At 41.0% G+C, this 22,858-nt stretch overlaps 1 protein-coding gene across 3 annotated transcripts; it reads right to left on the bottom strand.

Moving 5' to 3' along the window:
* Nucleotides 1–57: 57 nt before the first annotated feature.
* On the bottom strand, nt 58–22,561 carry LOC122829699 (cAMP-dependent protein kinase catalytic subunit alpha). 3 transcript variants are annotated; one of them, XM_044114453.1, is made up of 11 exons: nt 21,495–22,554; nt 18,999–19,060; nt 17,138–17,266; nt 15,408–15,506; nt 13,039–13,121; nt 12,119–12,245; nt 11,338–11,433; nt 10,896–11,018; nt 8,895–8,954; nt 8,691–8,795; nt 58–8,595 (listed from the first exon to the last, which is right to left on the bottom strand). In XM_044114453.1, the coding sequence occupies exons 1-11, from the start codon at nt 21,538–21,540 to the stop codon at nt 8,470–8,472; spliced, it is 1,056 nt and encodes a 351-aa protein (XP_043970388.1). In that variant the 5' UTR covers nt 21,541–22,554; the 3' UTR covers nt 58–8,469. The 3 variants fall into 3 exon arrangements, 1 of the variants encoding a protein (XP_043970388.1); XR_006370413.1 differs by lacking the exon at nt 58–8,595 and adding an exon at nt 9,739–10,182 and having other exon boundaries at nt 8,769–8,795; nt 21,495–22,561; XR_006370412.1 differs by lacking the exon at nt 58–8,595 and adding an exon at nt 9,696–10,182 and having other exon boundaries at nt 8,771–8,795; nt 21,495–22,561.
* Between the last annotated feature and the right edge of the window lie 297 nt (nt 22,562–22,858).

Genomic DNA, 22,858 nt, shown 5'->3' with positions numbered 1-22,858 from the left:
ATCAGCAGGTTGACACACGCACACACACCCTACTCAGTAAGGCCACACAAGTTCAGGGGAGATTTTACAAGTAAAACTTTATTGGAATGATATTTATGTTGCAAAATATTACACTTGTTTTCATGTCACTGTTCCCGTGACTTTAGAAGCTTCCCTTCATAAGAGTGTTTTGTGTGTGTGTTGGTGGGCGTGCGTGTTGGTGTGTGTGTGTGTGTGGCATGGGTCGATATGGTTCATACTGGCTGAGGAGGAGGGAGGTCTCATTTCCTTAAAAAGTGCGACAGTAGGCTCTTATGTACCAGCATTGTGCCTGCACTGAGAAGAAGTTGTGTCTCTGTAAAAGTGTCTTCAGGATGCTGCATACTGAACCTGACATGAAGGAAATGTTGGGGATGTGATGTCCCAACCACAGACGCAAACAATATCATGACAATAGTAATAGTCTATAAATTAGGCTATTATAATCAGTGAGCAAGCGGATGACGACCAGAAGGCTGCCATCTGTCTGCCAACATATCTTCAGATTCATCAAGAAAAACTTTCACTGAACACTGAACGTGACAACTCAAGAGAGACATTTTTAAATTCAAACTAGTGGCCTCACATGGCATAAAGAAAATAAACAAGCCCCAGATTTATTGTGGTAATTCATTTCCTTCCATTTAACATACAAGGACACAGAAAAACAAATGTGAAGCACAACATTAGGTCATTTTATGAAGGGGCCTAAAAGTTGAATGTGAATCACAAGGTAAAATAAAGAATCCTACAGTGGACCATTGTTTCAGATGTAGTATGTGTTTTTATTCTGCAATTAAGTGTTCCAGGTCCACTGTAACTTAGACCAAACCCGCATTCTGTCTCTGTTCACACAGTAATAATAATAATAATAATAATAATAATAATAATAATAATAATAATAATAATAATAATAATAATAATAATAATATAACCAGTGAACACACTTTTGCCTTAGAGTTTCACAATAAAACCAGCAGCTTAAACTGCAACAAATTTACCACTTATGTGTTAAATGATGTGAGAGATGTGAACTGAGTGTTTTTAGATCTTAACCCACTCTGCATTTGTAATAAGGGTACCGAGAAGACATACCTATTTTTGCAAAAAAGTGTACAAAAAAACCCCCAACAAAACATACAACGAATTCAGAATTTACTGCAGCGGGATAATCTCCCACTAGAAAAAATAGAAACTCCAAACTTTCACTTGAGTACCTTTATTCTGTGGGGGAAATAATTGAATAGAATGTAATAGATTTTTTAATAAAGTTACCAGAGCCATTCTTTTTGGTAGTCCCAACAATCCCTTTAAAATAGATGTAATAGAAATATTTTAATTCAGAGAACAGAGTTCAACTGAGAACTGGAGCAAATAATGACATCTTGGGGATGCCGAGTCTCCATAACAATCATGAGATCCCGTCTACAAGCCATCCAGCTGTATGTGAGGCACGAAGCCTTTTCAGTCCCTCCTTCATTAACAGAAACATGGACAGATTACATGTCCATTGCTGTTCCAGCTGAGAGCTGGATCAGCGATATCAGCATTGGTCAGATGAAACAGAGATTAAGTTTTTCAGGAACAAACACTGTAAGTGGGTTTGAAGCAAAGTATGAATACACATAAATGTCATGTTGGCTGAAGTACGGTGGAGGATCTATAACGCTGTGAGCTTGTTAATTATGGTATCATAAAATCTTTGAAATACCTGATGATGTAGAGAAAAGCCTGGTGGCCTTTATCAGTAAACTGAAAATAGTCTGAAGATCCAAGACCCTGGACAATCTAGAGAGACTCTGTAAAGGAAAATGGCCAAAAGTCCATCTCTGTAAACGCTGTTGTGCTGTACTTTTGTAAAAAGGTGGCTGTTTGAAGTCTTAACACAAGGCTCCCAGTAACTGTGTCATTGATTACATTGTTGAAAACAATTATTTCCTAACATAGAATTTCATCCCTCACTGAGTAAATGTACTTCAATAACAAGTTGGAGTATTTTAAAAATGTGTGACATTATGGTACTACGTTAAAATATTTCTGTAATTAACATTTTTACCAGACGTGATAACATTGTGTATATGTCGCTTCCTGCAAGTTCTCTTATTTGATGTTTATTGATAAAGCCAAATCAGACCGTCACTGTATCAGCCTGACACTCTGCCTCTTCATATCATTTATCTGTGTTCAAGCTATATCACCACAGTGTAAATCTGGGGCACTATGTGGTCAAAGGCAATGGTCCCCTGGGCACAGAAAATTTGTTACCCAACCCTCTTGGAGTTCCTGACAGTGCTGTCTGGGGATGTAGCGATGCACCTGGGGGACTTCAATCCCCATGCAGGCAATGTCTGGGTTACCTGGAAGGGTGTGACTAGGATGATTTGGCCTTGCCAAACTGAACCAGACTGGTATTTTGTTGTTGAACATCTGTGTGGGGCACAAAATGTTCATAAATACCATGTTTGAGCACACAGTAAATCATAATTGTACTTGGCACTGTGAATCCTTGGGCCAAAATTTGATGATAAATTTTGTAATCATATCATCAGACCAATGGTGTTGCATCTTGCAGACTCAGTTGAAAAGAGGGGCAGAGTTGTCAACTAATCACCACCTGGCAGTGAATTGGATCCAGTGACAGGGGAGGCCGCTGGAGAGACCTGTTAAGGGTGACCTGAAATGTTCGGAGGAGGAACTTGTCCCAGTAATGTTCAATTCCCATCTCCAGGAGAATTTCTTTCATGTCCCAAAGGAGGCTGGGGACATGGAATCTGAATGAACCATATTCAGAATCTCTATAGTGAACATGGTCAATGTTATGGCATTAATAGTATCGGTGTCTATCTTGATGGCAACCAGAGGGCCCTTTGGTGGACACCAGTAGTGATGGAAGGCATCAGGACTGTAGAAGGCGTCCTTCTGGAGTTGGATATTCCTGGGAACTTCTGAAGCAGCTGACAAGTCCTGGGTAGCCAAAAGGACAGTGGCTTCTGTAGTTGCATAAGCAACAAACCGGACTTTGGAGGAATTCAGTGAGGCTGTGGAAAGAGACTTTCAATTGGAAGGAAGTTCTGGATAACCTTTTGGCTACTCAGAGAGGACTGAGGACATTGTTGAGTGATGGAAGGAGGACTTTTAAGAGCTCCTTAATACGGTCACCCATGTCCTCCACGGAGGAGGCTGAGCCTGAAGTCTTGGAACAATCGGATTCCGTCACTGTGGAGGGAGGAATGTCTGGGGTTTCCTCCTGGACCCAATCTCGTATAAGCGGCAGAGGTCACCACGGTTGTTGACATGTTCACTGGTGGTAGAGTCTCAGGTGTTTAGAAAATTCAATCTGATATTCTAAAGACTCTGGACATCGTGGGCCTGTCATGATTGACACACCTTTTCAATGTCACATGGAGGACTGGAACAACACCACTGGAGTGGCAGACTGATCTGGTGGTCCTCATTTATAAGAAAGAGTGGCTGAGAGTGTGTTCCAAATATTAAGGAATCACACTTCTCAATCGCCCTGGGAGGGCTTAGTCTGGGATGTCAGCAAGGAGACTCCGACTGATAGTTGAACTTCGGAAACAGGAAGTGTAATGTGGCTTTTGTCATGCTCATAGAGCAGTGGGCTACATCTTTTAATTTGTGGAACTGCTGAGGGCGTATAGTTGTCAGTTCTACATGTGTTTTATGGATCTGGAGTAGGCTTTTGACCAAGTCCATCCCAGATATTTTGGGGGCTGTTCTTCACAAGTATGGGGTGTCTGGGTGGGTATCCAATCTATGTATGCCCAAAGCCAGAGCTGGGGTCTGTATTCTTGGCACAAAGTCAAGCCTGTTCCCAGTGTGCTTTGGACTCCACCGGTATTCATGGACAGGATCTCAAGGAATAGTCCTGTAGGGGAGGGCATCTGGTTTGGAAACCTCAGGATCTAATTTTTACATTTTTTACTTAAGATGGGGGTTCTGTTGGCATTTTCAGCTCATGACCGCCATTGGGCACTGGAGCGGTTCAGTGCAGAGTGTGAAGCAGCCAGGATGAGAGTCAGCTCCTTTAAGTCTGAGGCCAAGTTTCCTGGCCAGAGAAAGGAAGACTGCTCCGCTCTCAGTCAGGGGTCAGTCTCTGCCTCAAGTGGAGGAGTTTAAGTATCTAGGTGTCTTGTTCCCAAGGGATAGTAGGATAGAATGCTAGATCAAAAGATGGATTGGGGCTGTGTATGCAGTTGTGATGTGTTGTGCTGAAAAAAGAGCTAAGCTCTCAAATTACTGACCTAGATTCTGACCCTCACCTATGGTAATAAGATAAGAAAAAAGGCTGATGTCTCGGATACAAGCGACCAAAATGAGCTTCCTCTGGAGGATGGCTGGACTCTGCCTTAAAGACAGGGTGAGAATCTCTGGGAGGTTGCTGAAAGTAGAGTCACTGCTTCTCCACATCGAAACATACAGTTGGAGTGGTTTGGGCATCTGATCAGAATGCCCCCTGGATGCCTCCCTTTGAAGGTTTTCTGGTCACATCCCACTGGAAGGAGACCCAGGGGAAGATCCAGAATTCTCTGATGGGATTATATGTCCCATCTGACATGGCAACGCTTTGGGATCCCCCAGAATGAGCTGGATGATGCTTATGGGGGGGTGGGATGTCTGGGGATCCCTCTTGGATCCGATCTTGGATAAGTGGAAGACAGTAGATACATGGATGGGAATGGTCTCTCCTAAGAGACACATGTGGTAAAGGATACTGTGAACCCAAGTCGACCACCTGGATAATTCCTTCATGTTAAGCCGTTTCAAACACCACTCTAATTTACAAATGATGCACCCAGACTAGCAACATTGCAGATGTGTATTTCAAACAAAAGGCCGATCATATTTTTCTCATATCTGAGATTTTTCACAAAGTTGAGACTCTTGACAAAAAACATGATGAAAGGAATTCATTGTGCCTATCTGAACTATAATATTTCACATCCCTATTAAGGTAAAAGATCAAATTATAATTTAATGCCTGAAACAAATAATTTAATCCTCTTAGGACATTGTTTTAATGCCCTGCTGTCAAACTGTGTCAAGCAAAGAGACCCCCAAACACCCGAGGTGGCCTTTGTCACAAACTTCAAATCACCAGGTTGTTTACTGTACATGTAAAAGGATATTTCAACAAGCTATAGCAGGAAAACAATTATCAAACATAGTTCTTCTCAGTAAATACATTTCTATTAATCCAACTGACATAAAATTCACACTAGATGTCTGTAACAACCCAAGAAACTCCCATTCACAGCAAGATCAACACAAATTACTCCAGAAATCAAGTAATATGTAATAAATCTGAATGAAAAAGGCAGCTGAACATAACTGAAATCTGTAACTATGTACTAAGCAATCCTGCCTTATATTAGTTCAGTTATCAATAATTCATGACAGCTGATTTAGGCGGGAGCATAAACAATTTCTCTTTTATGCTACCGCAAGAAAAACATAAGAAGCAATTTTAGGACCTCCGCACCCCTATTATTGCAAAAATACAAATAGCACTGGTTAGAGACATATTTCTAAACTTCTGAATGTTCCACTGAGGACCATTACAGCCATTATCCGAGGAGGAAGGAACACAGTGTTTTTTGGAAAATTTCTGACAAAAAAAGAGTAATCAGACATGGTCTCCAAAAGCAAAGGATTGGTCACACTGAGCTTTAGTAATCCAATTTTTTTTTAATAATCTATCATGGAAATAAATAATGAACTCAACCACAATGGCCTCACTATACAAGACTCCCTTATTGACCGGAAAGTTTGTTCTAGCTTGCTTTAAGTCTGCTATAGAACTGCTATCGGACATTTTGGTCGAGTCAGTGGAATACTGGCCTATCATCTTTAGATGAGACCAACATTAAACTCTTTGAATGTCACTACACACACAATGTTTGGAGAAGAAATGACACTGGCCACCAACCCCCAAAAACACCATATTGATAGAGACGTTTGGAGGTGGGAACATTATAGTGTGGGCCTGTCTTACAGCATATGGTACTGGCAGCATTTATAGGATGAAAGGTACCAAGATATTCTTAGTAATTCCCTTGTTACAATATTTTGTATCAGTTTTTTTGCCTCAAGAAATTATGTGATTGGAAAATAATGCATATTGCGTCACTACACATTCAACACTGTAGCATATTCAACTTTAATTATAATATAAACCAAATCTTGCCAAATGAGAGTGGTTGCTCTCATACGTCAGGTATACATGCAGCAGCTGCTACAAAATCAAGTTACCTGTAGCTGTTGTGTTCCTATTAATCTGGTTAGTAATTGTCTGACCAGTAGGGGGCACTCTCAGAGCATAGAAATTTAATTCCCATAGGGTCTGTTTTTTTTTATCTTCCTAAGGAGAAATTAAAAGATGGTGTGGTTATGAAAAATCAATACATGACTGGTCATAACTGCAGAACATTTTAAAATTGGTCCTATTTGTCTCTAGTGTTAACAGACAAAGCTGATCAAAAGTAGCACAAATACTTGAAAAACATGAGAGAATTTAAGGTTTTGCAAAATGTCCTTAATTTCCTCATGTTCAGACTCAGGTAACAGGTATCTTTTAAAATGCCAGCATTATAGGAAGGAGTGCAGCAGCATGTTTCAGGAAGACAATGATCCCAAAAACATAGTCATGGAAACGTCTAATCTGGTGCCAGAAAAGGAACCAGAGGAGAGAAAAATGGCTCAGTCAATCACCTGACTTGAATATAATTGGAAAAGCGGCGATGAAATTTGAAGACAGTTTTTTATCAAAGGATAATTCAAAATGACAACTGAAAACTTTGACTACTTTCTACACACGGGAGACGTCTTAAAGCTTCTCTTTCAAATATTTAAGAGATTTCAACTTTATAATACACAACCTGATTTAAGGACTTATTTGTTTTTATTTCTTTGTATGTGCAGATTATTTGGGTTGCTAGCAACATCTGGTGTGAATAATATACCAATAGCCTCATTGGAAACAAATTCACTGAGGACAAACATGTTCAATACAAAATTCCCCGATGCATATTCACCTCCTGGTGCTTCACCCATCTCTAACTTGACAAAAAAAGAGAGCCAATCATTTTCAGATCATCAGTACATACACATAAAATGAAACTTAGCAAAACTAGTGCATGTCCTGAACACAAACAAAGGAAATGATAACAGAGTTGCATGGTTCTCTTTTGTGATATGAGCAAACAGCAACGATCAAATACTCGATCCTGATCGCCATCCGTACAGACTGGAGCACTGATGACCCTCAGCCAGAAGCAGTGGGAGGTCTTCTGCCTCACACGGTGTCTAAAAGTCAAAACCAGGGAGCCAAACGGTTGTTTTAACAAGTAGAATGATCTCATCTAGTAAATTAGCTCTGAGCTGAAACAGGAAGTGCTTTTATCAAAACTGACCAAATATTCTGGAAGGGATAAAGTGTGGAAGACGCCAACTAAAACTCTAAATAGTCCCTTTTTTCCCCCTCTTTTTTTTGTTTTTTTTTGTTCCTTTTAAACTCGTTTAAAACCAGAACTTCAAATTCCCAAATCTATACTTCGAGATTTGCCTGCTGATCCATAGGCTTTATGGAGATAAATGTCTGTTAAGTGATATGTTCAAACCTGAGTTTCCATTATGCGGTTGGTGTTTTTCTCACAACACCATTGAAACTGAGAGAAATCCGTCCTTTTTATTCGTATGTCATTGTACTGTATGTTAGCGTGATATGGTTTCACTGGAGCCACTAAGTACCTACTAACATTTAAAAATGGAGTACTGCAGATATGTACAAAGTCTGTATATATTAACAATAGCAAGAGCCATAGATGGAGTTACACAACAGACGTACCTGACTTTTTGTTTCGTCTTTCTTTTGGCCTCTCGTGCCTTTGAAGTATTTCATTTATGAAATGGGTCAGGTGAACTCAAGACAAAATATATATCGCATGGGCATTTATCTTAACGTGTGTTGTGTTTTGCTCAATTCACCTCATTGGTGTCAACTGGCGATATCTTACGTGCACGCTCATGTAATGACCGGCGGATTGACTGGTCGACTTTGTCTTTGCTGTGGCACAGAAATGAACAGAACGGAAGCGAATGCAGAAACGGGAAGATCTCGGGTGAAAATGCGTAGAGGCAACTCTAAGTTAGTGGGGCTCCCGACACCCATGAAACACAGCGTCGTTGTAAAGGGATTCATAAATAAGACGACAATAAATAAAACACAACAGAAACGCAACAGAAAAGGCAACACTGCTGGTTATCAGTCTCCGCTCTCTTTTTCACACACCTCTGTTCAATTTTTTCCCTTTTTCTTTTTTGTGGCTGGTGCTTATATTTGGACAGAAGACAGTAGACTTTTCTCGTGTCTCCCTGTTGACCAGCCTACCTTAGACTTTCCCTATTTTCCTTATTTCTTCTCCTCTAACTCTAGAATTCAGTAAACTCCTTGGCACATTTCTCGGTGAAGGAGACACGGATCTCCTCCTCTTCATAGTCGTCAAAGTTGCTGGTATCGCCTGGTCCTTTGAACTTTGGAACAAAGGGAGCTTCCACCTAGAAACAATCAAAAACATAAAACGCTCCGAATCACAATCAAATGCAGCGCAGACAGAGACACCAGTGTGTGCCATGTAGAAATATCAATGCACCTTTTTCTGGTAGATGGCAATCCAGTCAGTTGTTGCGAACCACTTATGTCCTTTGATGTCGTTGACTCCGTTTTTGAGGTTCCCAAAGCGTTTTGTGAGATCCACCTGAAAACAAGAGAAGAACGTTCTGCTCATCTTGGAGATCTTGGAAAAATAAACCACACCTTCCTGTCAGATCAGAATTTCCTAGACTTTTGCCGTCACCTGTAAGAGGTTCCTCAGTAGGTCCTTCAGGTCTGAACTGAAGTGAGATGGGAAACGAACCTGAGGACAAGAAAATGGAAGAAGCAGTTGTGAGAACACACAGTTACAGTGCCAAAAGGAGTCTTCCACAACAAGTCACCAAAAAAAAAAGCAAGAAATAAAAAGCAGGGGAAAGGGAGTTTTGGGAATCCTTCTCATCTTTGTTTTCTCTTTTGGTTTTACCCTTCAGGGGTCGCCACAGCAAATCATCTAACTCCGTTTCGTGCTATCCTCTGCATCCTATCCGCTCGCACCAACTGACTTCATGTCCATCCATAAATCTTGGGTTTGGTCTTCCTCTCAGCCTCCTGCCCTGCGGTTTCTAACCTACTGACACGTCTGCACACGTCCAAACTATCTCAGCCTGGCCTCTTTGGTGCCCCCATTGCTAATCCTATCACTGCCAAAGAGAACCTCCACATCTCCAGTTCTGCCTCCTGTCTTTTCTTCATCGCCACTGCCTCTAAACCATACACCATCACCGGTTTCACTAATGTCTTGTACACCTTTCCTTACATTCTTGATGATACACTTTTATCACACATCCAACTCCACGCTTCTCTCCATCCATTCCTCCCCACTTGAACATGCTACACTTCTTCCACTGCTCTGGAAGATTGACCCTGGGCCTCTACTTTCTTTACCTCTACTTCCTGTGACATCACAGGAAGTAATGTGCCCCTCTCATTCACACACTCACACACACACACACGTTCTGTCTTGCTGCGACTGATCTTCATCCCTCTCTTTTCCAGTACACACCTCCACCTGTCTTCTTTTCCCTCTACGTGCGCCCTGCTCTTACTGTAGATGACAATGTCGTCTGCAAACACCACAGTCCTTGGAGGACTCCTGCCTATCCTCATCCTCATCTGTTAGTCTCTCCATCACCTACACGAACAAGAAAGGGAGAAATCCACTTTGGTTTTTGCACCAGAGGCCGCTGGTGTCAACTTCCAACTGATTTTACAAATGGAAACAATTCTGAACTTGCCTTTAAATGATTCACTCTAATGGTGTCAAACTCCAGTCCTCGAGGGGCGGCGTCCTGAAACTTTTATATGCATCTCTAGGTCACCGACACTTGAGTCAAAAGGCTGAATTATCTCCTCAGTATGCAGTCAGGTTCTCCAGAGTCCTGCTAATGACCTAAATATTTGATTCGGGTATGCTGAAGCTGAGACACGTCTAAAGGCTGCATGACACCAGCTCTCCAGGAGTGAAATCCGACACAGGTGCAAGACGGTTACTGCGTTTAAAACAGAGTTGCATGATAGCAGGGAATACAATTTAATTTTTCTTTTCTGTTTCCATTGTCATCAGGTTCCCACCACTATTTTGCAATCAGAAGACTTCCATACAGCGAACATGAATCTCAACAGACCGGAGTCATTCCTGGCATGCAGCATTCGCTTGGATTGCATGCAAAATATATCCTGTCAAATATTGCATCCAGGCAGTCCTTAGTGAATATGATATTTAGTTTAATGTATTAATGTATAACTCTAAAAGGCTTTTCAAAGGTGTTACAAACTATTTACCAGAGATTCTGATTTCTCTAATGAGGGAAACTTTCATCTTTAATGTTAATTCTTACATTTTGCCTTGTAGATTGGTTCACATCTTTTAAAAACGTCAAACTCTTGGATTATTCGTAGGATTATGTATAAGAACTTAAATTACGCAGTCTTGGTGAGATTTATCTATATGAGACCATAAATCCTAAAATTAAATAATGTACCACAAAACATCTGGATTTCTCGCCGAAACATTTACGTACTGTAGAAGAAGTCTACAGAAATCACTGAGTTTTTAAACGACAAAAGAAAAGTATGGGAAACTGGCAACATTTTTTCTCAAAAGCGCAGGACAAAACAGAAAAACAGAGCGGAGGAGTCCGTTTTAAGTCAAAAACATCCATCATTTTAAGTGTCGGAGCAAAATGAAAACAGCAAAACTCACCTTCCCTGATACAATCTTTTCATAGATTTGAATTGGCTGATCGGCAAAGAAAGGAGGATACCCTGCTGCCATCTCGTAGACGAGAACACCCAGCGCCCACCAGTCCACCGCCTTGTTATATCCCTGCCGGTGTAAACATGTGGAGAAAGTTCACGTTAAAGCACGATATTAAATATCAACAATTTCCTTAATATATTTGCTCTTTTGTGAAATATTTGTGTTATTCATCGCAGCTAGGACCATATTTTGGTTCCACCTACAAATCAGGACAGACCGACATTTACCACAACTCGGACAGTTTTTATATATTTATTGTTGTGATGTTAAAACAAAATGTGGTTTAATGCGTTTTCAGATTGCCTCACTTCAAGTTTGGACTAAAAAAAAACAACAGAATTGACAACAAACAAACAAACAAAAAGGTCAAGGGAAGATGGATCACCTTGCTGAGGATGATCTCTGGAGCCAGATATTCTGGGGTGCCACACAGTGTCCAGGTCCGGCCCTTTACCCGTTTGGCAAAGCCAAAATCTGTAACCTGAGCAGCAACGAGAGAGAGAAAAAAGAGCTGACAGACATTTATTTCAACCAGAAATAGCAGAAATAAAACAGACAGAGACAGAGGGAAGAGAAAACATCTTGGAGCAGAAGGAAATCTTTGCTGTTATTTCACATTAAACCACAAGGGGGCGACACAACCAGTCAGTTTCACTGCAGTGATATAAATATACCTTTCATTTCCAGACAGGTTTCTAGATTTTTTTTTCCTTTTGCATATTTTTAGGAAATTATGAACATGTACACTTTCCCGTTTGATTTTCTGTGGTTTCCAGAATTTTACCGTATTTATGAATTTATTTAAAATTCTGGCAACCACAGCTGCCGGCATTTTACCGAGTAAATTATAGACTGTTTTCTTACAGTGTGGAATGGATGATTTTAATCCCTTTAAATCGCAGTTTGTGATTAAAAATTCATTTTATTCAAACGATTTCAAAAACAATAGGGAGAAACACAAAAACTGATTTCAGGGAAATATATCCAAATGCACAAACACACGAATAAGCTGAAGAACTAAATACGAAGAAATGAGCTAACATGAGAAGACCCTTGTAGAAAAATAAATTGAATGTGGCAAAACCTAAATAAACCCACGTAACCAAAAGTAAAAACCAGGACACAAACACCAAAAGATTGTGAGAGAAAGAAACAGAATCTCTGACCTGGATGTAGCCCTGTTGGTCTATGAGCAGGTTTTCAGGTTTCAAGTCTCTGTAGATCAGGTCCAGAGAGTGCAGGTACTCAAAGGTCAGCACAATCTGAGCAGCGTAGAACCGAGCGTGCGGCTCACTGCGCGAACAGAAGCACAGCAGGCACCGACGGTGAACGGTTTGGTAAAATCAGCAAAAATACCAAAACATCTTCGTGACCATCATCAGAAACTACTGAACGCTTCCTGAAAGCACACCTCAATCAGTAACACCAGGAAGTTGGGGAAGCAACTAATAATGCAAATTCACTCATTATTTGCAATTTCTTTCTCAGACTTTTCAGCAGTCGCTGCAACTTTTCTGCAAATCCGACAAATCGCCTTAAAGTTGTTTTTTTTTGCATTTCGTTGTTTTCTGACCAATCACTGGAACTTGGCTGAATTTTGACCAATCTCCTCAGTCTCCTGTTGATAATTTAACTTCCTGTTTTACGACTTCTCCAAAAGCTTGCGCCTGGAAGATGAAAGCATGTGACGTTTAACAGTAACGTTCTCTTTTTTTTTTTTTTCTGTGAAAGCGCTCTTGAGACGATTTGCTTGTACAGCATACAGTTCATGTTAACTTGACTGACCAATAAGGATTATTTCTCTTGCACTTTGACAACTCCTCAGGACAACCCCTTTATTTGCATTAAGTATGCTATCTTAAGAAGGCACTTGAAAATGTTCTCTGCATTTTCAGTTTTAACTCTTTTACTGGGAGGTTTTTACAACACCATGTTATGGCAAAATAAAGCTTAAAAAAAATGCAACTTTGACCACAACATTTTGAAGAAGGTGCTGCAAAATCCGTTATTTTAGGCTGCAACAATCACAACAACAAAAACATGGCAACTTTTTGGAGGGACTGTTAAATGCTTCACAGACACAGACCTGAATCTGCCAATTCTTCGTAGGTGGGAAAACATCTCTCCACCTGGTACATATTCCATCACCATGTAAAGGTTGGTGTTGTCCTGGATACGTAAATAAAAGGATGGAGATTAGGAATACGTACGGATGTACAAACACTCAAAAAACTGGAAAAAGACATGGGAATCTGGGCATAAAGCTTGTTGCCTTCTTGCTAATGTGTGTTATTCCCTGACTGCTTTTAGGCTCTGGTTAAATAAACCTTATATGACAAGACTGCAACACAAATAAAGTGACAAAATAGTTTTGCAAAAAGCCTCAAAGGTGAACTCTAGAGTCAGTTTGTGTCTGACCCTGGAGCCGAGAAAAGCTTTCTCTTAAGAATAAAACACATTTACCTGTAATTTTACTCCATTGAAAGCTTTATTTAATATGTAAAAATTACACTGGACCTCTCAGAATGACTGGCGACATAGATTTGTGTTCATTTGTGCCACTTCGATCCGTGTGCAGAGCAGCACACATGGACCGTTAATAGGTTTATTTAAGGCCTCAAGGATACTGAATGCCTGCCCAACCAGGTGCGTCTAAACAGCTTAACCTGAGTAAGGACATAATTGGAGTACGGCCCTCATCTGGGTTAGTCTGTGTAGAGTGCTGCTGACGCCTCTTCACGTGGCCGGCCTGATTTTGTTCTGCTGAGACGGGGGTTTACGGTCTCGGAAGAGGCGGCAACACAACAGAGGTCAGGAAATCAACAAGGGCAGCGCAGAGGAAACAACTGATGAGAAGTGAGGAGGCAGGATTCCCACAAATTTTCCATTTCAAAATTCAGTTCTTTTCCAGATTCACAGTTCTAGATTTTTTTTCCCCCCAACAGTTTTACTTCCATTAAGGACATGAAATTAAAAATTCTAAGCTGTCTGATGTTTGTAATTTCCACAAATCTTGAAACGACACGAGAGTTTACTTTCCTGCTTTTTGGCTTCAGAACAAGCTGCGTTAAGCTCTGATTCTGACATCTGCAATAATGGATCCACTCTGGATTGATTTACCCAAATTTATTAAAGACTCTGGATCGGATAGGCTCTTAAAAAGTTTACGAATGGGAGCTCACGGCTTGTGATTGGCTACACGTGTTTTGGTTGCAGAAGGAGGAGTGAATTACATCTAAACTGGATCAAGTTTAGAAAGTACAGGTTCTGAAAAAGGCATGAAAAAAAAAAAGCAGTGAATCGATGGCATGTTTAGATTTTTAAATGTACATTTTTCTGGTGAATGATGTCCTAAATCCAAACTGGAGGAAAATAATCTGAAACCGAGGTAATGTTAAAAAAAAAAAAAAAAGCCCCAATTTGACCAGAAATCTCGATTTTTATCTGAAATCCGACATTTTTCAACAAACGATGGAAACCGATAAAACAACAACATAAATGGTCCTTAATCATTTTGCCCCTTTACCATTTCCTACTTTTGTTGCTTTTTCCTGTCATTTGTAGGAAATTCACACAAACACTGACGTTCAGCATTGCTAACAATGCTAATAGCTAACAGAGCAGGTCCTGCAACCATTAGACGTCTCCCTGGTCCATCAGGATGATGAAGACGTTTCCAAATTAAAACTTCAAAGCATTTTGTCATTGTTTACAGTATCAACCTGATTCACTGTGATTGTTTTCTCACGGACATGGCAGAATATCACATTTGTTCCCAGTAAACATTTTAACAATCACACTGGGAAAGCTACAATTTATTTTAAACTCTGTTTAATCGAAGGTCAGCAGGTCAGACCGTTTAAAAAAAGCGATGAACCGAAACTGGCCACATTTAACTGGTCGGCGCATCTCGTGATTGAACAGTGACTATGACTGTCATTCTCATAAAATCTTGCGGTGCACAGATAAAGATGAGCAAAGGTTGCCAAGTTAACTCCAAAACAAGGCTGGATCTAAATGGAGAGGTCGGCGGCCGGGTCATCAACGCTCTAAGCGTTTGGAGGCTCGCACTTCTTCTCCACATGCTCACGTACCACCCAGTCATTTCGTTATGCAGCGACAAACAAGTTCACGCCTGATGCTGCCTCTGCATCCAAAGAGGCGACTGACGCCACGTAAACAGAACGGATGGAGCAGCGCTGGACTTCACAACAACAGCAGCCAGTTTGATTCAATGAAGCCCAGCAGAGAAGTGGATAACGGCGAGCGCCCATCTTGTGTTTTTTGCTTTTTTTTTTTAGCTCATTGTCTTTTATTTTTATTGTCCGAAACGCTTTGATTCTGTCATATTAACATGTTTTCGGAAACCGTTTTGAGGAGAAGCTCTGGACAGTCGGTCAAACTCGCGAACATTCACGAAATACAAACAGGGACACCGTCAGACGTTCTCCGTACCTTGAATGAATACTCTAACCGCACAAGAAAGGGAAAGCTGACAGCCTGGAGGATCCTCTTCTCATTTAGAGTGTGCTCTATTTGCTTAAGCTTCACCACCTGGAGGTCACACACACACACACACACACACACACACACACACACACACACACACACAGGCAAAAACACACACAAGTAAACTCGGAGGAAGAAGAGGAACTCAGATTGATCACATAAAAGACTTGAGAAATTTGAATTAGCTAATAAAAAAAAATAAAAAAAATTCTTACCAGAGCACCCTAACATCATCTGAGTGTTAAACAAGCTATTTGAAATTCAGCTTTACTTTCACTAAACAGTGAAATACTGAGCCAAGTAGAGATGTTACTGTGTAATCAGCTGACTGGATTAGTCACCTGATACTGGGTTTTAGAAAACAACACAATGAGATTTTTTTGTTTTCACAGTTAATCAGAAACTGAACTTTAATGACTCTGAAATAGTCAAAACAAGAGTTTACTGAGCTCTCTTGGCGTAAAAGTTTAAGTTTAAAAATGTGAACACGCCATTGCGTTTCTTCTCAAAGTGAAGCATGTCCAACAGAACGTTACCTGTTGGTTCTGGAAATGAAGGAAAGCTCTTCAGGCTCGACAGACTATTTCCAAGTTTAAGACTCGTGTTTTGAAGTAACACAGAAGTCGTGTTCGAACTGCTGACGCTTTCACTGTGATCACTGTGAGAATAACGCGACTGGCCTTCACCGCATCAGCACACACCATCTGCAGAAGAACTCAAGCCGGGTTTTGACCAGCACATACATTATCGCTGACCTGTTGACCTCACTCTAAAGCGGCCGTAATACCAATTCAGACACTGGAAATGCTCTCTCTCTTTTATAAAGAGCATTTTATTAAATTTTTTTTTTTTTTTTTACTTTTATCCAGAAATGATCAAACACAATCCAGATTTCCTAAAATAAAACATAAAATCGGCTTCCGGTTCTGTAGGGAAGTTAAAACTCAGATGCTAACTTCAGCGTCGTGAACCAGATACTCCAGAATCCTTTCAGTTCTTATGATCCGTTTGTGTCTTCTTCTACAACAGCAAAAATCCATAAAACATTGTCAAACAAACAGCTTAAAAGCTTTCAACGACTACCAGCACAACTCAACAACTACTTTCTGTCTTGTGCCACAATAATATTCTCATTACTATTAGCAGGATGCTCAAAGTACTCACTGTTCTATCCAGGGCCAAGAATAGTAATATTCATTTAACCTAAATATGTACCCCAATTACACAATTTTAGTTATATTTTAAGGTATATGAAAACTAATTAATTACCTTGTCATGGTAACAGAAGACTTACCATCATAATCATCAACAAGTGAACATCAACAGTTCAGACCTTTAAACAAAACGTGTTAGGTCTGCGATCCAGATCAGTAGCACTGGATGGGAAATTGGATTATTTACTTTCTTTTTTGCACCAGTCTGTTAGAAAAATAACATGAGCAGGTATTAATTTCTTCAAATATGTCAATTTTATATGTGGATTGAGACGAAGCTTTACACCTGGATTTGACGCTCCCTGAACGAAGCACCAGGCCTTTTAATTTTCCCCAACACCCAGAAAAAACAGGTCAGTGTGTCCCACGAGTAACAAGCAGGAACACTGAACAAGAGCATCTCAATGACGAGAACATTTCTAAACCCTCCTAACTGTGACCTCGATGACCCCCGTGACTGACCTTCTGCTTGTTGAGGATCTTCATGGCGTAATGCTGTCCCGTTTCTCTGTGCTTCACCAGCATGACGCGGCCAAACGAGCCCGTGCCCAAGGTTTTCAACCTCTCAAACTGCTCCAGGCTGGCAGTGTTCTGGACGCCAGAAAAACCAAACGGGTTAGCACATTTTTCCGAAAAAGGACGGCAGTGGCGGCGGCGGCGGCGGAACCGCCATTGCAGAGCCATCTCCATAAACACATGCAACGCAATGCCCACGGACAGGCATAAAAATATTCACAACAACAAGAAAAGTAAGATAAGTACTGTAAAGTAAGGTCTAAAATACAACCTAGCAGATTTACATACTAAGTACTGGGATAGTAGAACTGCCCAAACTCTTGCTGGTATACATTTCTGCAAAAGCAGGATTTTTACAAGACTATGAAAACATGCATAAAGAAGTGTCTGCGGGAACGTAAACAGGATGCTGTATTTGTTGGAAACAGTGATGGTTGCAGTCTCTGGAGAGGAAACTGGAATTGGCCAGAAATTTAGAGCCAGTCCGTCTTCATTCACCGCTGCACACAGAAACGGTGATGGTCACAATTGCAGCATCTGTCGGCTTCAGGGCTGGACATTGAGATTGCTCATTTGGTCTTTTGGTTTATTTGGTCTTGAGGGTCACATCAATTAGTGACCCCAAAGTGTCACTAAGTGATGCTGTTAATCTCACTGTGAGTTTTTTTAGTCACCATTTCCTGACCTACACCAAGATCAGTTGTTGATCTTTCCCAGTTTGAAGAGGAGCTAAGTGAAAAAGTGAGTCGCAAAATAGATCTAATAGGTTTGTGGATTCTAGACTAAAACTTCCTCAAACAGCAGAGTTTAAGATAGCAAAATGCTTCAATTACATTTAAATGAGCAGATGATGTAAAGGGTGGTTTCAGTAATTTTGTTAAAACATTTCTCGACTTGGGATTTTCTCCCACATCTATGAAAGTATTTCTGTGAAATGTTGGGGTTTTCTGTAGTGTTTTGTGTCCTACAGCAGAAAAATATCCATTATTTTTTTTAAATAAAATCATCTTTGTTGTTGTATCAACCTTCCAGACCTCTCAGGTCTTCTGACTCTGGTTCTGCTCTGCATCCCCCAGAACCAGAACCAAACGAGGAGAAGAAGCATTCAGCTTCTGTGTACCACAAATCCGGAACAAACTTCCAGAAAACTGCAAAACAGCTGAAACAGTGAGTGCCGTTAAGTCTGTACTACAAACCCACCTGTTTAGAGCTGCTTTTGAAACATAATCATGAAATCAACAATCTGATGTGTGACGACGGCAAAATGCAATGTTTCAAATGTTCACCGCGTGTTCTATGACTTTGTATTTTCGTGTTTTTATGATGTTTGAAATACACACACACACACACAAAAAAAATGTAACTGATTGATTAATCTTTACCACTGGGCAAATATCTGCCAGTGCACAATGTCATGTGGAGAAAACACTTTGGTAAACCATAAAAAACAATTGTCACAACAACTGAATTGATGTATTTTAAGACACAATCATATTAATCCCTGATCAGGTCATTAGAACGTGTCGACTTGATCCAGTGGTCACTGTTGGTTTTCCCTTAAATCTCAGCTGAGTGGTAGGTGGGGTTTCCGCCTTCCAATCAAACCTTATTACACTCAAACGAGCCGAATAGTTCACACATTGTAGTAAAAATCTAAAACTATTCGTTTCTAGATTTCTGTGCGGGCCGACAGAAAGAAACTGTCCTAAACCAGAGTTTAGGACATAAATAACATGAATAACAATTGCAAGAGCGTCTCCCACTTTCTGCACATTAAGGTGAAGGTACAATCAAAACAGATGCAAACCTGTGAAGGATTCTCCCATTTCTTGAGGAAGTCCTCTTTGGCTTTAGCAAGGAACTCTTTGACTGTAGGAGGACGGGAGAAACGTGTGTTAGTGGTTTGTTGTTACAGATAATGAGAGATGCTACAGAAATACTTAAGAGTCTGCCGATATTTTTAGAGGTCAACTGCACAACGCATGACTAAACCTGCATCCTGCTTCACTGTTATTTGTGGCGTTACTTCACAACTTTGACTAACATGCAAAGCAGTTCCAAACAATAATTTGCATCCAACACTCTCGTACACACACACACACACACACACACACACACACACACACACACACACACACGCATCCAGTCACAGTGCTCAAAACTATACTCATGAAAATGCAGCACACCTCAAAAAGACAGCATAATTACTTGTTTCAGTGCTCTGGCTGTTGTAAGAAATATGATATGTGGTTTTTTTTAGTTTTTTTTTTTATCTAGATGTTTTTTTATATTAAAACAGAAAGACGGTACAAAACATGTTATGTTTTCCGGAAACGTCTTGAAACTGGAAGCGGAGTAAGAGCTTTCCAGTCTGCATGGCAAGTAATGTTTGATTCTCAAATGAGAATGGGCCGAGCAAGAATCTGCTCTGCAAAGACAAACCGCCTGAACGTAGAAGACGCAGCAGAGGAGAGTCTAACTACTCCTCGTTCCACAGCAACCGTGGTTAAGCATTACACAGTGGGATATGTTGTTGGTTGAAGTGCTAGTAGCACATGTTCCGCTAATGTTTTGACATGCAAACCACTTTCTGATGTTTCATGTTGCATTACAGTGCAAAGAGGCAAGGCCTTCATTTCCTGCTCAACAATAAATGTGCGCTGAGTTCACAGCGCAGGTGCTGTGAGTGCAGCTCCAGGCCAAGGATGTGTGGAATATTTCTGGTGCCTGTCGCGGTTACAAATCACATTTTTGCTGGACGATAACTTGCCCCAGAAATAATTGCGATAAACGATTTTATTGTCATTTTGAGACCATTTTCAACTGAGATGGTGACAATGAGATATTTTAATTTTGTACAGAACAGGTCACGCTAAAAGACAGTTTGAAATAAACACAACAACCAAAAGCAATAAATTGAAATGAAATGTGATTAAGATTCAGCTGGGTGTTGGTTAATTTGGATATTTCCAGTTGCGGATTCCTGTTTCTAATAAATGCAGAGCATTTTCCATTTAGTTTATATATATGTGTGTATATATATATATATATATATATATATATATATATATATATATATATATATATATATATATATATATATATATATATATGTGTGTGTGTGTGTGTATGAACATACTTGTTTTGATTATCTGTCACTTTGCTGCTGCTGCACCAAAATTTTCCCAGTGGGACAATAAAGGAATTTCTATTCTCTTCTGTGAAATAGCTTTGTATAGTTTTAAAGTTGAGAAGAAAAGTGCATGAATGTGAGAATAACTAATAGTTTATTTGAATCAAATCTAGAACCAAAAGCCTCACAAGAAACATATTATTTAGCAAAAAAATAGAAATGCATCGTTACACTGTAATATATTTTTTTATTGTCACTCAGGGAAGTCGGTCTAGTCTGAATAGTTTGTTCTCGTGTAACAAAATATAGATAATAAATACTTATGGCTTATCTGCAAAAAGTTTAAATATGTCTGAATTCTTTTCCCCAATTCAAGTAGCATAAAAAGTTTTTAAAAAAATAACTCCAAACATGCTAAACATACCTATACATATCCCTCTACGTATGTGTGCAGAGACAGTGGTGAATTTATCAATGTGAATTCAAGTTTTTGTTGAAGGAAGCCCCAAAAACCAAATTCCAAAAAGCTTCCAAAAAGCTTCGCAGTTTGCCGATGCTTTCCCCGGCGCCAGGCGTGTTGGGAGCAGTGTCAACAACAATATCTATTTCCACAAAGCAACAGGCACAGAGTGTTCGGGAAACATCTGACACATAGCTCGTTTGCGATCCTGCCAAGATCGGAGCACAAGACAAATGAAGATGCTAACATAGCCGCAGCTTGCACTCTCCCTCCGCTGGTTTTGCAGCTCATAAAATGATGACTGTAGACTAAAACTTGCTGTTCGTGGCGTGTAAAATCCCATGCCCCACTAGCAAACCACAAACAGAGCCTAAAATCGATTCCTGGTCAAGATGTTTCATACGGACATGGAGCGAAGCGTTGCCGAGTGATTTCTGCACGCATACAGTTTAAAGCCCGATTAGCGGGTCGTAATGAATGGAGGGAGCGGGGGGGAAAGAGAATGTAGAGTATGGCAGGTGGTGTGAAGCTTTAACGCGATGCTGTGTCACGTTGTTTCTCATCGTTTCATGAGGATGTAACGGAGCAGGTACAGATCGGAGGGGTGGGGGCGAGAGAAAGAAAGAGAGAGAGAGAGAGAGAGAGAGAGAGAGAGAGAGAGAGAGAGAGAGAAAGAGAGAGAGAGAGAGAGAGCGAGCGAGCATACCCACCGCTTTCCATCTCGCTGCCCTTTCTGGCCGTGGGCGCGTTGCCCATGATGACAACCTGTCAACGGAGCAATCCGTGGCTTTGGGCCGCCCTGCAGCCTCCTCAAGCCGGTTTAATCTCTTAGATCTTCTCTGTGTTTCCTCTATCCGGCAGAAACGGAGCGTTAACCCGTTTAGAACAAGAAGAAGAGAAAATAAAAAATAAAATAAAAAAATAAAAAACCAGAAGAAGAAAAATCCCCGACAGATGCTGCTAATGCGGCGCCACGGCGAGAAAAGGCTGGGAAAGCGGCTCCACTCCCTCCACGGTCATCCGCAGCCGACGCCGGGTTTCAGATCCTCTCCGTGGACCCCCGGCCCCCTGGTTAGGGCTTCAGTGGAACCATCAGACCGAGCTCGGCGCAGATGGCCCGAGCACGGAGGATACAGTCTCCGCCTGACCCTCCTTGCAGCCCCCGCCGATTGAGCCCCCCTCCCCACCCCGGCTCCCCACCTCTCCTCAGTCCAGAAAAACAACGATTCCCGGCGCGAACGAGCAATACTCTCAGTCCGAAGCGTCCCGTTTTCCGGTGGTGAACCCAGCTTTAAAAAAACAAATCGACCTAGTCTGGGTCCGGCAACTGCAGGTATTCATCCAAATCAACATCGGCCCCCCGTAGCCTCGGAGACGAGCGAGATGACGGAACTACAGGCTGGCGAACGCTCCGCCCACTCGCCGAATCATCCGTTAATTGACAGCTGAGAGCCGCTCGATGATTGGCTGCATCCTTGCAGCGGTAAGCTCAGGAGTCCTCTGATTGGATATCTTGTTCTATCCCTCAAAGGGACGGCGCGTCTGATAGCCCTAACAGAAAAGCGAGCGAGAGGAGCGTCATCGATTATTTTCCTCCCAACAACGCACGCGCCCACTGTCTCTGGTCTCCGTCCTCCATTGGCTTGATGCGGAGGGACCGTGGGAATCTCAGTGAGCGCGATGCTGTCCATTGGCTGTGAGCAGTGATTGACAGGAAGGCCCGCCCACCTCCCCCCTCTTAAAGAAAAAAAAAAAAACAGAAAAGAAAACTCATTTACCCCACCCCCGTCCCCTCCAGCATCCAGCGACTGATACACGTTTGGCTGAGTGACGTCAACCGAGAGCTATTTTTAGATATGTTGGTCAGAATTTAACGCACGCTTGTATGGCAGGACATCGTACCACATAATCTAACTGCACTTCATTTTGTTTGTATTAATAATGGCAACTAGTCAGAACTATAACTAAAGATATGCAAAGTTGAGTTCAAAAAATGTTCTTTTTTTTAAAGAGAATATTAAAGGTAAAAAATTTTCTAACAGTTTTTATGTACTTGCGCTTGAAATTATTAGGA

The sequence above is a fragment of the Gambusia affinis genome, linkage group LG04 (genome assembly GCF_019740435.1).
Source record: "Gambusia affinis linkage group LG04, SWU_Gaff_1.0, whole genome shotgun sequence".
Classification (NCBI taxonomy): Eukaryota; Metazoa; Chordata; class Actinopteri; order Cyprinodontiformes; family Poeciliidae; genus Gambusia; species Gambusia affinis.
Note: the sequence above shows the minus strand (reverse complement) of the source record. Positions and strands in the feature narration are given on the sequence as shown.

Coding starts and splice junctions, on each gene's coding strand:
- LOC122829699 (XM_044114453.1), bottom strand. CDS start 21,540: ATGGGCAACGCGCCCACGGCCAGAAAGGGCAGCGAGATGGAAAGCG. Junction 19,061..21,494: donor GGGCAGCGAGATGGAAAGCG/GTGGGTATGCTC, acceptor GTCCTCCTACAG/TCAAAGAGTTCCTTGCTAAA. Junction 8,955..10,895: donor AAAAGATTGTATCAGGGAAG/GTGAGTTTTGCT, acceptor TCTTGTCCTCAG/GTTCGTTTCCCATCTCACTT.